Source organism: Uranotaenia lowii, chromosome 2, assembly GCF_029784155.1.
Source record: "Uranotaenia lowii strain MFRU-FL chromosome 2, ASM2978415v1, whole genome shotgun sequence".
NCBI classification, from domain to species: domain Eukaryota; kingdom Metazoa; phylum Arthropoda; class Insecta; order Diptera; family Culicidae; genus Uranotaenia; species Uranotaenia lowii.
Genome location: NC_073692.1, coordinates 7,172,654 through 7,190,333, shown reverse-complemented (window position 1 = coordinate 7,190,333; position 17,680 = coordinate 7,172,654). Strand labels below are relative to the sequence as shown.

Genomic DNA, 17,680 nt, shown 5'->3' with positions numbered 1-17,680 from the left:
TTTACTGTCTATTGATGTCAATTTTTTTGCCAGAGGTCGACGAAAGGGGTCGTCCATATTAATCAATTAGTCACTGTTTTAAGCGATAATGTCGATATTATGCAATAGATTGTTTTGAAAATTTGCATACGGGAGTTTTGAGGGAAGAACAATCGAGTTCAGATATCAAAGATTGTATAAAAGGCCATCGAAAGGGGTTTAACTTTTTGGCAATAATTGCGTTGTTATGCAACAATCGAATCGAAATTTATACACGGGAATTTGGACGGTCAATTGATTCCTGATTTCAAATTGAGTAGCAGATAACAGAAAAAGTGATCGTCCAACATTTTGGCAATAATTGCTTATCAATGAATTCGGAAGGGCATCTGGAAAATGCTTGACAATTGACTTTCATACAAACTGTTCATGACATATTCCAAGTTGAAAGCGAAACGGAGTTCGTATGGGATCAGCTAATGAATTAAAAAAAATACGGCGAATTTGAGTTGGCAACTTTTTGATCCGAACACCCTTTAATAAAACTCTCAGTTTCGACAGGTTTAGCAGGGAATCCTTTTTGAAAGTACAGTTCAGGTCAAATAGATCCTTACAACAAAAAATGGTTTAATACGATATAAAATCTGTAGATGCATTTGGAAGAAAAGAATATTTTCCATTTTTTCTTGATTTTAGGAATTTCTGGGGTTTGACAAAATTTGTCCGGATATTGTCTGGATTTTTGTCGTCAATTTTGAAATCCAAATTTTGCCACGTTATATATAAAACTGCCTAGATTTGTCCGGTCCGGAAACCTGGAAACCTTATGTTAGTGTACTGAAAATACTACATTTCATCAGAATATTATGAATTGATATTACTTATGTGATAAAAGATAGTGTGATTTGAATTTTTTTAAAGCAAGTGCGTACTTTATTTTGTCGCGTACTGTATAACAAAATTCTCAGGATGAATAGTTCCACCGTGAGCGCCGTTATGATCATCGTAGGGTTAAAAAACTATTGAAATATGATAGTCTATCATTTTATTAATAGGTTATAGTTATAACTTGTCACTTATTACTTATAACAGTCGCTAACAAAACTTTTGTCTCTGTGAAACGAAAATCTCTTTGAAAAGTGTTCTATCAATTGACTCCTTCATCAAAGAAGAGTTTAGAGTTTTTACAATTGATGGTCATCAGGTGTGATATGATATTTGTTCAAAATAATTTACCGAAATATTGCCTATACTCCTTTCATTATGAAGTTTTCTACGACAAACGATACCTTTTAAACCCAACTAGTATTGAGTTTTGAAGAATGTTTACACAAAATCCCTTTTTGTGTAAACCTTCTTCAAATTGACAAAATTGACAAAATTGACAAAATTGACAAAATTGACAAAATTGACAAAAATGACAAAATTGACAAAATTGACAAAATTGACAAAATTGACAAAATTGACAAAATTGACAAAATTGACAAAATTGACAAAATTGACAAAATTGACAAAAATGACAAAATTGACAAAATTGACAAAAATGACAAAATTGACAAAATTGACAAAATTGACAAAATTGACAAAATTGACAAAATTGACAAAATTGACAAAATTGACAAAATTGACAAAATTGACAAAATTGACAAAATTGACAAAATTGACAAAATTGACAAAATTGACAAAATTGACAAAATTGACAAAATTGACAAAATTGACAAAATTGACAAAATTGACAAAATTGACAAAATTGACAAAATTGATAAAATTGACAAAATTGACAAAATTGACAAAATTGACACAATTGACAAAATTGACAAAATTGACAAAATTTACAAAATTTACAAAATTGACAAAATTGACAAAATTGACAAAATTGACAAAATTGACAAAATTGACAAAATTGACAAAATTGACAAAATTGACAAAATTGACAAAATTGACAAAATTGACAAAATTGACAAAATTGACAAAATTGACAAAATTGACAAAATTGACAAAATTGACAAAATTGACAAAATTGACAAAATTGACAAAATTGACAAAATTGACAAAATTGACAAAATTGACAAAATTGACAAAATTGACAAAATTGACAAAATTGACAAAATTGACAAAATTGACAAAATTGACAAAATTGACAAAATTGACAAAATTGACAAAATTGACAAAATTGACAAAATTGACAAAATTGACAAAATTGACAAAATTGACAAAATTGACAAAATTGACAAAATTGACAAAATTGACAAAATTGCCAAAATTGCCAAAATTGACAAAATTGACAAAATTGACAAAATTGACAAAATTTACAAAATTTACAAAATTTACAAAATTTACAAAATTGACAAAATTGACAAAATTGACAAAATTGACAAAATTGACAAAATTGACAAAATTTACTAAATTTACAAATTTGCTATACCTACTCATTGAAAAAAAAAATCGTACAGTAAATGGTCAAACATTTCAAAATCTAGTACAGCATTTTGAGAATTCACTCACTATACCATTAACCATAAATATACCTACGTCAGAACAAAAGATTCCCCTCAAACCGTATTGTTTGACCTAAAGAACTTCACCTCCTTTTGCGAAAAAAAAACCGGAGGCCCACTTATGAAAGTCTCCGTCTGGTTCATGCAAAAATACACACAAATTTGGAACGCAACCGAAATCGTATGTACCTATATCTAGACGAGAAAGCCGAATTGCGTGCATGACGACAGCGATTATTACTTTTTTTCTCCCCCGGAATAAATTTCCCCAAAAGGAACCCAACAAAATGAAAAGCCGAAAACAGTGCTACTGGAATAACAAACACAACGTTCAAACGAACGAGTTGAATCGAATTGTTCGTTCGTTCTTTCGAGAGTTACCTACATCCATCTAATTTTCCTAGTTTCGGAAAAACCATCTCGCCGACTGACGGCCGACGCCACCGTGGACGTTGATTTAGGTTTTTTTTCTTCTGGTTAGCTACTGCTCTGTGGGGTCCGATGGATTGAGTCGGGTTATCTCGAAGGTACTAATTAATACTGATCTACTTAGAAGAGAGAGAGAGTTTTACCAGCCAAACCAGAACAATACATACTAGGCAAAGGTACACTACCGAGCAGAGTTTTTTGGAATGTCTACTAGCAAAATAACGAATATAAAAACAACGGAGGTCTGAAAAAAAATTATTTTTCTTGGTACCGTCAAGTGGGGTATCATGCAACCCTTTTTTTAACTTCAATAGCTTTAAAAAAAATTCAGATAATCAAAAAATTTATGCGTAAGGTTGATGTGACAACACATTTACGTAGTAAGAAAAATTAGTTCCTGTCGTAATGTTTGATTACCAAAGTTCTAGGTACAGTGAAAGGTACCAGTTTAGTACCAAAAAAGGAACAGTGGGCTAAAAGATGAAAATTTTATTCATCCGTATCTTTGCAAACCTTTCAATAACAGCGAAACCTACATGGAAATTTCTCATTGAAACTTGCAGATAAGATCATGAACTATAAATAAATTTCCTGGAAGATATAAACCTCCTGTCTATTTATGAGAAAAACATGATTATTTAAAAAGTCCAAAGTAGGGCAGCTAACCCTATCTATGTTTGTGTTATTTGATGAACAAGTCAATCAAGTTTTCAGCCGTTTCAAAATTCATATCATTTTTAGTGTTCCTGCTCAGCTGAAAAGTGATTGATCGATCATAAAATTTATAAACAATTGAAATGGTCATTTAATGATGTTGCAATCTTACCTGTCATAGCACGATTAATGTACCTTACCTTACCTCATAATTTATCCATAACCATTAGGATTGCAAATACTTTTACATGAAAGTGAAGCACATTAAATCTTACTAAGTAGTGAGAGACTAAAACTTACACAGTTTTTTTTCCCCAATTGACGATTTTTCTTAATTTTTCTCTTGATTCCATTCGTAAGTGTTTCAAATGCATATGTCGAATATTTGTAGCAATCAAAATATCATAATTTACAAATAGACTTGTTAAAAGAATGAAAACTCTCTTCATTTATGGTTCTAAATTTCCAAGCCTTTAAGATTATTTTTCCATATTTCAACAAGATCAATACAATCATACATATTTCCTAAATATTTTTTTTAAATTTTCATTTTTCAAAAACAAATTCTAGCTTCTAAAATTCTAAATGTTCCTTATTATAGGTATTATGTTTCAAATGCTAAATTATTCTTATTTAGCAAATTTTCAAAACAGAAAGTAACTTGCTTGAATTTGAATTTAAATTTCATCATTTGGTGTAAGCCTTTCTTTGAAGTTTTTCATCAATGGAAATTTTCTTATTTCTTTATACCAAAAAATTAAAATTTCTCAAAATTATTAACTTTAAAAAATATTAAATATGGAAAAATTATTTGAAAATCCCAAATTTGCAATTTTTATTTTTTCTACGTAAAGAAAAAAAGAGTTTCATGATCTACAAAATTGAATGTATTCAAAATTCTCAAAATTCAAGAAATTTATTTTCCATAAAATGTTAGCTATTTTTAATTTTTTACTTCGAAATTTGCATCTTTGTTTTTAATCAAATTCCTTATTAAGTCTAGTAGAAAAAGACTTTAATTTTTTTAATTTCTTTTTCTGGCACCCAGTTTTCCAAAAAAAAACCGATATTTCCAAACAGTTTGTTTTTCTAATTTTCTTTTATTTCCATGATCTGATATAAATAATTTTTTTTTTAATTTTCATTTTTCAAAAACAAATTCTAGCTTCTTAAATTCTAAACGTTCCTTATTACAAGTATTATGTTTCAAATGCTAAACTTTTCTTATTTATCAAATTTTCAAAACATAAAGTTAGATATAAACTTAACTTGCTTGAATTTGAGTTTAAATTTTAACATTTGGTGTAAGCCTTTCTTTGAAGTTTTTAATCAATGGAAATTTTCTTATTTCTTTATTCCAAAATATTCAAATTTCTCTGAATTATTAACTTTAAAAAATATTAAATATGTAAAAATTATTTGAAAATAATTTTTTTACGTATAGAAAAAAAGAGTTTCATGATCTACAAATTTGAATGTTTTCAAAATTCTTTAAATTTCAAGAAATTTATTTTCCATAAAATGTTAGCTATTTTTAATTTTTTACTTCTTCGAAATTTGCATCTTTGTTTTTAATCAAATTCCTTATTAAGTCTAGTTGCAAAAGACTTTAATTTTTTTATTTTCTTTTTCTGGCACCCAGTTTTCCAAAAAAAATCCGATATTTCCGAACAGTTTCTTTTTCTAATTTTCTTTTATTCCCATGATCTGATATACATATCTTTCATAGTTTCTGATGATAATTTTTTTTCGAATTTTTAACTGGCCAAATTATCAAGTGTTCAAATTCTATCTTTTTTTTTCGTTATTTTTAATGACTATTGCAATTTTTCAATACAAGAAGTGAGTCAAAGTGAAAAGTAAGTTTGGTTCTGAGAGATCCACTAAGAAAGAAAAAAGTTGAAGAATCCAAACTAGCAAAAATAGCTCAGAGTGTGCTCAGTCAATGTATGTGTTTAAAAAAAAAACGGAAAAATTTGGATTAAATCACAATCAACAACAGAAGAATGATTTATAGTAGATGTTTTTAAAAATACAACGATGTTGTCAACAACCAAACACGAGTACAATGAGTTACAAAAAAGAATTTGGTAGGACACATTTTGTTTTGGTAAATTAGGTATAAAATTGAAGGTTAATGGCGTACTACAAAAGTAGTGGAAAGTATTCCTAAATGCACCTACGGCCGTTTGACGAAATGGCTGACAAGACAACATATCTAATCAATGCATTTTGAGAGTGATACGCTTCGAACATAAGGCAAGGAAGAATTTTATGAATTTACTAACTCAAAAAAAATTAAAAATTCATACAAGGTTTTGATACTTTTTGATGTAATATTTTGACTTTTAAAAATCATACGTTAAGCAGTTCAACACAAAAACTTGGGTGGTTTTTGTTTCTTATTCCAATGAACTTAAAAAAGTAAAACCAATTTGAGCTTTCATGAAGATTTCATAATGATTAGAAAGTGGAATTAGAGAAAACTTCGAGTCTAAACTCTGATCAACATCTTTAGAGAGAATTGAAGATCTCAAAACAGATCTGATTAAATTTTTTTATGGATATACTGCTTCATTAATATGGCATCCCTAACTTTTGTTTTACTCCATAAAATTATAAAAGACACAGATTTTTATAAAACTTCAGCTTTGTTGTATGAAAGTTATCAGTTTCTTGCATTTTCAATGAAATCATACGAAAATATTGCCAGAAAAACAGAAACTTTGCCAAAAACAAAAATAGGCACATTTAGCCTACACGGTTTGAGGTTCGGCATTTTAGACAACAGTTATAATAAAATCGTTTTCTTAAAAACTGAAGGAGATTTCAACAACAAAATTACTTCAATCTATTGAAAACAGATGCCTGCTCATGCATAAATATAATTACACATATTCGATGTAAATTTGATTAAATCAGTACTCTGCTTAATAGGCGCATATAGCTTGCTTTTCCCCTATATTATCGTTGTGAAATAGTTTTCGAAATACGATTGATTGAAGTTGTAATTTTCTGCCTTTATTTTTCTCTTAATAAAGTCAACGTTTTCAGTTAAAAAAAACTATACCTACCAAAGGATGTAATGATGATAACAAAAGTGTACCTCATTTTACCTAAAACTAGACATAAAAATTTGCTTTCAACGACTGGTGACTTGGAAACGGTCTTCTATCTATTTTAAATCAGCCTTTAATCAAATTGTTCCCTAGATCAAATTGTGAAAGATAAATCTAAACATAACATCAATTTACATCACTTCCAAAACTACAGCTAATAAGTATAAAAATAAGTAAAAACTAAGTGAATCGGTTCGCATGATTGTTTGGTTTCGATTAGATTTATCAAATCCTTCATGTATGGCTTCTTACGTAAAATTTTTTGAAGCACCCACCACCACCTGAAAGTTTTACAGAATGAGAAAAACGTTTTTATGACCAAATATGTTGATGAGTCTCGCTCGTATTCAGAGGATTTAAGACATGCAAGTTATGATTTGTATTTCCTACAGTAATGTACTTTTAAATCTCTTAAAAACGTTGATGCAAAGTTTTGCAATCATGGAAAAGAAGCGCAAACATTGAAATTCCCAAGCTCAAAATTCATCAAAAAACCCCCAATGGCTTAATGTGCTTGCCAGAAAAAAACATCTCAAATCTTCTGGACATTACAAGAAACTATAAAAAATATAGCAAAATCTGAATAGCTAAATATTTGATTATTATAAATATTAACACAAAAAGTACCGCAAAGACAACTTAGCTGGGAAACACTAAAATTCAGAATTAAAATTATAAGGATCCACCGGGTCTAATTTTACAAATTTAGTATCTTTGAATTACCGAAAGTTTTTTTGTCAATTTTGCAGAAAAAAGTTTTATGATTTTATTTATAGCATTCGAGCTATGCTTTGCTTTTACTTGTAGCGGCAACCTTAAAAACGAAGTTGAAATTTATAGGTAGCTATGTAGAGTTTTAATATAAATGAAGAAAACAGTTTCTTAATCTTACAAACAAATTAAATTTTAAAATATAAAAATTAAAAAAAGATTGTTACCAACGAAAAACCATTCCAATCAAAACGCATGGCATCCCAGCTTATGCAACCGGTTGGAATCGACCACATATGAAAAGCATTTATGAACCAAATAAAAAGTAATAAAGAAATATCAAAATTTTCCCTTTCAAATGAAAGCGGCGGTTTGTAGCTTCTATCCCAACGGTTAATCTTTTTTATTTCAATTTAAAAAAGACATTTTTATGATTTTTTATGCATTTTAACGATTTTCTTTTTCAAGAGAAGGAAAGCCGGTTTTATTTGCACCGGCTCACAGATCTTTTTCAAGTATTATCTCGACTCGCGTGATGTTTGAAATTCCCTGTGGGAAATTTCTGAAGTAGAAAATGGATCGTTGCACCAAAAAGTAGGATATGATTCATACCAGCCTATCTAATGTCCGATAAATTCACTTATTCTATTAAGAGCGTTTCCAGAAGATTTATAGAATTCTAAATAGAAAAAAAGAATATGACAGTAATAATAATGTGCCATTGAATATTATGATTGATCAAATATTATTGTACTACCATTTGGAGTAATTGTAAAATCGCTTCTTTTGTTAAGCGGCCTTACTTCTATTTTTTTGATTATTATCTTATGAGCTTTTAGACACATGCATCAGAAATGAATTGTTCTTTATTTATCATAGCTGGATTTTTTTAACGATTTTTTAGTACGTTTAAAAATGCCCTTTAAAAGAAATTCGTGAAACCCTTGAAAAATACAGTTCAATTTTATTAAAATGGCTAGTTTAGACTGTTAATTGATCATTCACAGCCTAGTACATAATTTTGAAGTGGTTTTTGTGAAATCGGGAATGTTAAGATTGGTTTCAAAAATTGGTTTTCTCTACGGTTGTTACGGATCTTTTTCAGTCTCTAAGTGACTATTACTGTCAAAAATTCGGCTGAAAATTGCACTACCAATGATTAGTTTGGGACAGAGAAGGGATGTCAAGAACCAAGGACGTTTAAAAAAGATCGTTTGAAAAGAGATTTAAATAAAAGTTGAAACAAAGGACAGCTTATCATTGACATCACGGCTTCTATTTTTTCATTTATTTGATATAAAAAAATAGGTTTTAATTCTGAATGTATAGATGCATATTTGTTAGAATACATGATCTTTATTAATATTTCCAAATTTAGATATCCTTCACTCGTACACAACATGCTCTGAAGAAGGAACCGCATGAAATTTGATGACTGTGATCATATTACAGTTCAACATTTGTTTTTTTTTTTTTTGTATGTCAACAGCCGAGAAAATACAAAAAAAAACCTAAAAAATCTGAGTTTTGACCTTTTTTTTGTAAAACAAATATCGATTTTTAATTTAATGTATTCTATGCTTAGCTAACTAAGCATATTTTACTGATTTCAAATAGCCAGAAAATCGATTAGAAATGTTGCTTTTAATCTCATATTATGTTGTTGCTTTTAATTTAAAAAAAAAAACCAACAAAACGTCAACGACTGAATTTTATATTTTTTTATTTAGGTCGTCTTGACTATGAAATTATGTTATAAATGGTTTAGTACCAAAGCGCCGTATTTGCAAATAATATTATAAAATTAAAGTGTTGTTCTCAACATTTATAAGGTAGTGTGTTGTGTACATAGAAACTTTTTAAAACATAGGTACCACGAGCTTTAACACTTTCGTTATTAAAAAGTTTCAATAAACTTCAATCATTAAAGCGCTCTTTTTTTATATCAAAGCGTTTGGAGTCGTTCAACATGGCGTGTCGCTAGTGTGAAAAGCTTATCACATTATATGATACATTCAAATATTCCATAGATTCGTTACAAATTTAACTGTCGTCAAAAATAGTAGGGGAAAAAGTGGGGAATATAGCTGAATATTTCTCTAATGGGATTCTGGATTTCTGATTTTTTTCTAGATGTGATGCTCAGTGAATTTCGTTTGACATCGAAAGCTTTGAGCATCACAACGAAATTCATTGTGCTGCTTAATTGATACTCATAACGGTGAGTATCAATTTCAAATGATTATCTGAAATCTTGCAACTCTGCTTCAAAAACAGTTATCAAAACAAAGGCACTAAAAGTGTTGTTGTCTAGTATAATCAAACAAATTTACCAGTTGTTCAACTTAAACTTTCTTCAAATTAAACGTCTGTTAAATTTTTAAAATTCTTTATTATTCGATATGATCTGATAAATTTCTGGAAGTAAATGAAACGTGTCGTGGGAATTCCTCAATTCGGTATAATCGCAAAACATGTTGCTGCTGTCTGACCCGAAACTCTCGGTCGGCAGTGCTAATGACCCGAAAAAAAGAAGGCGCTAGAACGCCTCGAATCGGTGTCAACGCGCTAAATCAATTCCTTTCGCTTACTTTCGACCGCACCTGCCTGGCTCTAACCATTTGCCTTTGGTGTTGGCGAGACATTGCCCTTTGTGTGCTCACGTCTCGAGAAGGACTCTCGGTTTGAGAAATTTGAGGGCCAAGGAGGACGCAAAACAGTTCGCCACACACCGCACGATGCCAACGTTTGGGTTTTCCCCCAATCGGAGGCAGTCTGAGATTCGGTCCCTAGCATGCCGCACGTACGACGCCATTCCTTGGCGAAGGAAGTTTTACGAATTGTTTGCAACTTCTGCGCCCCATTCAAGTGATTTTTAATTCGTTGCAAAATAGAGGGATGAGCCGGGTTTCGTGAGTGTGTTTGTTTATATGATAAATGTTGATAGTCACAGTTAATTAAAAGTTGGTCATATGCTGAATGTGGAGCATGCTAAAATATACACGGTTCCGTGTTTGGCTTTAATTTTTCAACGCAGATAAAACTGTTTCCATTAATTAGTGATTCGTTCAAAAGTGACCTCTCAACAGAATCCAGCAAACAGTATGAGAAATGTAAGCCAAAGTAATAGTTCATTGCCGGTGTAGAAAATGTTGAAGCTAGAGGTAAAACCATTGCCGCATCATGGCTTCCAAAAGGTGTTAATTTATATCCTGTGCACTAGTTTGTCCTTTCACTTGTCCTACATTCGCAACCAAACGAAGGTGTTACATAATGAAACTAAGAGTGTTCCTTACTCATGCATCATTGCAGGACTGGCGGATACGATCCCAAGGCTTCTGTGCCATCGAAGAATCCCTCAAGTCGTCGGAAAACCTGGCCAAAGTGCAGCCATACCTGGAATCGCTCCTCAAAACACTGCTTTCGTCCGAGCGGAATCCCGATATCATCGACGACAAGGTCCGGATGCTGATCAACCTGATATCGCGCCTTCCGCTCGAGAATCTCGAAGACCGGGTAACGCAAATTTTGACCGGCCTGTGCCGCCTGGGTGGTCCCGGAAGTAACAACGTTGCCAAGGCGCTCATGCAACGACTGCCAACGGCCGCCATCGTCCAGCGGCTGCTCTCCGATGAATTCCTCCATGCCAAAAGTTCCAAGGTAGGTAGCGGACAAACGAGAAGCCATGCGTCTCCATGAAAATATTAATTATTGATAGTGTATATTGAACAAAACTCAGTCGACTAGAAACAGTTTGAAGTAGAATATAAATACGAAATGTTGACAGCCATACAATATCAAGCGTGAAAATTGCAAAATTGGAAATCGTTGTTTATATGGTCGCGATTCGACCAGACCGAACTGAACGCCATAAACTTGATTTCGAGAAAATCGAGTTCAAAGTTCACAGCCCTACCGATTAATACCATTTTATTAGATATCTGATTTAATCATTTTACCATCACATTTAGACTCTTATGAAGCCGTCGAGCATATACTGGTCGATATCTGATTACACAATAAGCCGTAAACTGAATTTTTATAGCAATATGTTTGCACCCAGTTCACTCTGGTCGAATCAAAATGTTTGAAAAATTGCCATGCGCTATCATTTGACTGGGCAATTTGTTCTAAACGTAGGAGCCTACTAATAGGCGCTTTACGAGCAGCACCCAACGAGTATGGCTGATGCTTCGAAAATGTTTTTTTTCGTTGAGCCAGAGTGAACCGAGCCATACAAATTTCGCACTTTTGAAGTCCGGAACATCTTTGATTGTTACTTACCGGTTGCGTTCTGAACGACAGTAAGCAATAAAATAAAGTATCTTTCATCGTTAAATGTTAAAAATTCTAACATCTTCTTGAGTAAATTGGAAAGCAATACTCAAGGGATTCGGTTCAGTCTGGCGGAGCGAAATTTTTACAAATGTTTACAATCCGAAATATAAAGTTTTTAGCCACTAGAACGTTTTTTATCATTTAATTTACCAGATATTAGTTCGAGACGAGGCGAAGAACTGCTTTGAATCGAAAAAACCAACACACATAAGATGATTTCGCAAAAAATTAGTTTCCATGACCAAAACAGACTTTTTGTCTTTACCTCTGAGGTGGCTCTCAGTTCACTTTGGCGCAACGTATTTTTGCTATTTCCACTGTCTACAACATTGAAATTTTCTAATAAAATCAGAAAAAATAGGAAAAATGTTCTGATTTTTATTGGACAGGTAGTTTATCATGTTTCGTATCCGCAACAATAGATAACTCAATTTTTTTCAAATTGGCGTTCAGTTCGGTCTGGTCGAATCCCGGCCATATATAGAAAGATGTTTGGAAATGAATTTTAATTCGAAAATTGGAATTAACCCATTAGAAATTTGGAAATTCCTTCTTTTATTATTTAATTTTCAACCTTTTTTTGTCTTTCAGTTCCGTGAGAATGCACTGCAAATGGTTCTCTTTGCACTGATGACATTCCCCAGCACGTACTTCGACATCAAAACGCTCATATCAAGAACAGCTGAGGCTGCCGTCGATCGGAAAAAGCGAGTGCGACATGTAAGTAATAATCGAAGAATTTGTGTGCCCATTTTCGGCAACTGATGATTGAATTAATCTCATATTTTATTAACCTTCCGCTAGGGGGCGCTCGATGTGCTAGCAGTATTAGGCCAAATCAGCTCGCCTAAACTGGTCCTAGACGTGATATGTAGCTCGATTGCGCAACGTCCCGATGGCAATCATCTGATAGCGGCCGTCAAGGCGCGTCTGGCGCGGAAACAGCTTCCATTCATTGGTCCAGATGGAACCGTCGAATACGCGTTGAAGGTTCCCTCCTGTCGGAACAGTTCTGTCATAATGTTCGGAGCCGACGTGGATTGGATAGAAGCCGGAAGTGGATCGGCATCACCAACATCGATGCGCTCTCGGCGATATCCTAGCTTTCAGGTTGATAGCGGTGGATCGTTCGATGAATATAAAAGGTATGGAAGATTTTTATATGATAGAAAATTTGTTGATAATTGATTCATTATCATTAGCCATGCTAGAAAGCCAAGCTTCCAAGTGTACGATGAAGTGAAACAACCAATTGAGTCTAGCAAAGTTAGTACCAGCGGTTGGTCTTCTAAGATTCCTGTGAGTCATCCGTTTTCGGTAAGTAAACTTTTTTAACAAGTTTTTGTACATTTAAAATTGTTTATCGATGAAAGTGGAAAAAGTTAACATTTCTTTTTAATGATTGCATTCTTCAGGAAAATAATATTCCTTCTAATAATGGTGAGTTTTATTCAATGCATCAGAACGTAGCTGCACCTCAAAATCGCAATCTCATTATCAAAGCCCCACCAATTTGCAACGAATCTCATCATAAATCTATTAGTCGAAACCCCATTCATATTAAGCCACCGGCAATCTGGCTCAAAAGTGTTCTCGTGTACAAATCAACAACAATACATTCTCATAATAACGAAAACAAGCTTGATTTTTTTTCCCTAATTTACTAGCTCCAACAAGTAAATTCTGATGGCTTTTCGAACTCGATGTTATCCCCGATTTTCTATCTGGGTCAAGCCCATAGGTTTCGTGACGCTGTACTTGCTCTGATTTTTCTCCCTACTCCAGTTACATTCAATCACGTTTTTATGAGTTGTGTTGTGTGTGCGTGTTCTTTTTGTTCATGTATGTATTGGCAATCTCAACCACAGGGGGATTATTCGTTCAATCAACAAAAATACCAATCCCGAACCAGCTAAACCAAACCAAAATTCTGCGAATTTCCATCAAAATTCTCATAGTTGGTTCGCTATTATCACTGATGGTTTATTGGACTAAACATTTTGTTCAATTAACAACAACATTAATACACTTAATGTTTTCTCCTGTGGTCTGAATTCTTGTATTTTTAACAGCTGAAATCATATAACTATCTCGGGAAAGGAAAAAGAATGCTCAGGAAAATGAACTGTCACTTTTAAAATGTTCTAAATAAAAATGTTGAAAGAGTGCAAAATTTGCATATGCATGATTTTATCAAATAAATAATAAGAACTGCATCGAATATTCTTTAGAAACTTCATTCTGTGAATAAAAATGAAATAAGTTGATTATTTAAATTTTCGCTATTTGGTTTATTGAAGATCAGTCTCATAAGAAACAATATCATAATTAATAATAAGAATGATGGCACTTTTGAGAAACTGTCCCCTCCTTCCTAAAGATCCTCTTCACAATCGCCCAGTGTCGTTCAATCGGTCGGAAATCAGGACAATTTGATGGATTGATGTTTTTCTCGACAAATTGGATGTTATTGTCTGAAATCCACTGCACTACAGACTTGGCGTAATGTGCAGATGCCAAATCCGGCCAGAAGACAGGGGGATACTGATGGTTTTTATAGAGAAGCAGCAATCTTTTTTTCAAGCATTTAAAGCTTTGTAAAATCTAGCATTTATTATACCTTTTGTGAAGAAAATACTTGATCGCAGACAAATTCGTAAAGTTTTCGTTCCCTTGTTTTTGCTCGAGATTTTAGCTCTGCTGATTTTTTAGGCTTCTGCTTCTTGTACATCCTCAAGGAGTTCCTGGCCTTGATTTTCTGATTCAACCCAATGCTGGTTTTGAGCTGTTTAGCCAGATCACGCGTGGTTACTGATCGGTTACGTTTGATATGATATGATATGGGGCTGACTGGAACCAGAATTTCTTCCGGATCTAGACAGATCCTTCAAGGACGACTCGTTGCCATATTTGTCGATGATATTTCTCACGCATTTGTGGTTACTTTAAACCGTTTTGCGATTTGAACACCCTTTTCTATCCACCAAGTGTGCAGAGTTTTCTTTCTAGTTTCAAGATCAATACACAGCGAAGATTAAAAAAGTAAGCATGTACCTAAATAAACTTTAGCTTGCACGCACACAGAAAAAAAATCACAAATTTTTGAGTGAATTATTTACGATACAGTTCTTATATTTGCCAAGGAAGAGATGATGTCATTTTTGTCATTTGTGTCATTTTTGTCATTTTTGTCATTTTTGTCATTTTTGTCATTTTTGTCATTTTTGTCATTTTTGTCATTTTTGTCATTTTTGTCATTTTTGTCATTTTTGTCATTTTTGTCATTTTTGTCATTTTTGTCATTTTTGTCATTTTTGTCATTTTTGTCATTTTTGTCATTTTTGTCATTTTTGTCATTTTTGTCATTTTTGTCATTTTTGTCATTTTTGTCATTTTTGTCATTTTTGTCATTTTTGTCATTTTTGTCATTTTTGTCATTTTTGTCATTTTTTTCATTTTTGTCATTTTTGTCATTTTTGTCATTTTTGTCATTTTTGTCATTTTTGTCATTTTTGTCATTTTTGTCATTTTTGTCATTTTTGTCATTTTTGTCATTTTTGTCATTTTTGTCATTTTTGTCATTTTAGTCATTTTTGTCATTTTTGTCATTTTTGTCATTTTTGTCATTTTTGTCATTTTTGTCATTTTTGTCATTTTTGTCATTTTTGTCATTTTTGTCATTTTTTTCGTTTTTGTCATTTTTGTCATTTTTGTCATTTTTGTCATTTTTGTCATTTTTTTCGTTTTTGTCATTTTTGTCATTTTAGTCATTTTTGTCATTCTTGTCATTTTTGTCATTTTTGTCATTTTTGTCATTTTTGTCATTTTTGTCATTTTTGTCATTTTTGTCATTTTTGTCATTTTTGTCATTTTTGTCATTTTTGTCATTTTTGTCATTTTTGTCATTTTTGTCATTTTTGTCATTTTTGTCATTTTTATCATTTTTGTCATTTTTGTCATTTTTGTCATTTTTGTCATTTTTGTCATTTTTGTCATTTTTGTCATTTTTGTCATTTTTGTCATTTTTGTCATTTTTGTCATTTTTGTCATTTTTGTCATTTTTGTCATTTTTGTCATTTTTGTCATTTTTGTCATTTTTGTCATTTTTGTCATTTTTGTCATTTTTGTCATTTTTGTCATTTTTGTCATTTTTGTCATTTTTGTCATTTTTGTCATTTTTGTCATTTTTGTCATTTTTGTCATTTTTGTCATTTTTGTCATTTTTGTCATTTTTGTCATTTTTGTCATTTTTGTCATTTTTGTCATTTTTGTCATTTTTGTCATTGAAAAAAATGGGAATGTTCTGGGACTTGGATAAACCGAATAAGCCCTTAATTTTCGACGTCGATTATTTGTTTGGGCCAATACACAAAATTTACATGGTCTGTTTTTTATTTTCGCGATCATATCATTTTCTACATGCCTCCATTTCTACCCTCTTCACCTAAAAATGTTTCCCCTAAACAAGCCAATCACTATCTAATGGTATTTGTTTCGTTTCCGACATTTTTCAAACATTTTTCAAACAACAATGACGATGCTAATGACCATCATCCTCAACCACCAGGATCAAGAACTTTGTATGGCAATATGCAATCGCGGTCATATCCGGAGCTTTCCGAACAACAGCAGCAGCAACAGCAACAGCAAAATTTGCGAAGAGTTCCTCAAAATGGCAATGGGGCTGCCAAAATGCCAACGTCCAATGGTAACGGAAATGGCCGACACGGCAGGCAACAACCACAACAACAACAACAACAGGCGACGATTTCAAGGTAAATCATGCTTTCTCCATTCTGAAACTGAACTAGTCCTAGTAAGTAAACTCAAACGCTTTCTCGCAAACTTGCAGGTTTCCGGAAATGGACACCAGGCCGAATGGAAGGAATGCGAAAAACAGCAACCCATATGAGATGAAACCGACCCGGCCGAGTCGAGGAAAATTGTGCTCAAGGATGAGTGATGGCTTCATGAGTGATACCATCGGTAAGCGATTGCTTGGTATGGTTATTTATGATGAGTTCCGGCTTTGAATCGCATTCTCTTTTACGATGTTTCAGCCACCGCCCAGAGGATGCTACAGAACGAGTCTCGTCCTTCGACGGATCCGGCCATTGACAACGGGGCGATACGGCAGTCGCGGAATGGAATGAGGTTTTACAATCCGAACCTCATGACAAGGTAAGTTTTCCTGTTGTGAATTCCTCCCCTGAAATTTGTGAAAAATGCTATATAAACAACAGTTTAAAGTTTGGAAAAAGATTTTAAAATATTATCAGTACGTAATAACGTTATCCATTTTATACAAGATCATTTCAAATTTCATTGAGTTCATTGGAAGGCTTGTAACTTAAGGATCATTTTAAAATTAAAATATGTTTCTCTAGATTTTTTCCTTAATTCTGAACCAACCACTGTTTATAGGGTACGACGAAAATCATTTTGTGGTTGATTTGATGAAAAAGATACAAACAATTGACATTAGTCAAAATGACCTGACGTTGATAATTTTTTGGCAACGTTTTGTATACTTTCATGAGGCCTCAAAAGTGTAGAGGGAATTAGGCCGTCCAGTCAGACACCAAAAGTAAAAGTTCTAATATTTATTTGTTATTAACTTCAACTTTGTTCACGTTGTTGTTTGGGAACGACCACAAACCCTCTATTGGGCTCATGTTAGGGCTCGGGATGACCACAAAATTGGTTTGGACTTTTTACAGTAGACCGCTGCAAAGAACGACGTTTTGATCTCATATGTTTTTTCGATGTATTTTGGGTCTCCAAGCATCAGTGGAAAATTTGAGATGATTTGGATGAATCCTGAAAGAGCGCAACGCGTTTCAATTTTGTATGGAAGTAGAAATTTTTACGTATCAATCATCCAAAAAATTCAAATTAGCCTGAAATTAATTTTATCTTTAATCACTGGTTTTGCGTATTCTTAAGCTTCTT

General features: G+C 32.5%; 1 protein-coding gene across 1 annotated transcript in view; it reads left to right on the top strand.

Annotated features, from left to right (window-relative positions):
- Positions 1-17,680, top strand: part of LOC129748435 (uncharacterized) — a 60,692-nt gene that overhangs the window by 13,044 nt on the left and 29,968 nt on the right. Inside the window, exons 2-9 of the mRNA XM_055743061.1 lie at positions 10,703-11,050; positions 12,320-12,448; positions 12,533-12,873; positions 12,931-13,045; positions 13,144-13,168; positions 16,296-16,503; positions 16,581-16,714; positions 16,789-16,909. Coding sequence (XP_055599036.1) covers positions 10,703-11,050; positions 12,320-12,448; positions 12,533-12,873; positions 12,931-13,045; positions 13,144-13,168; positions 16,296-16,503; positions 16,581-16,714; positions 16,789-16,909 — 1,421 coding nt within the window. The remainder of the gene's footprint in view (positions 1-10,702; positions 11,051-12,319; positions 12,449-12,532; positions 12,874-12,930; positions 13,046-13,143; positions 13,169-16,295; positions 16,504-16,580; positions 16,715-16,788; positions 16,910-17,680) is intronic.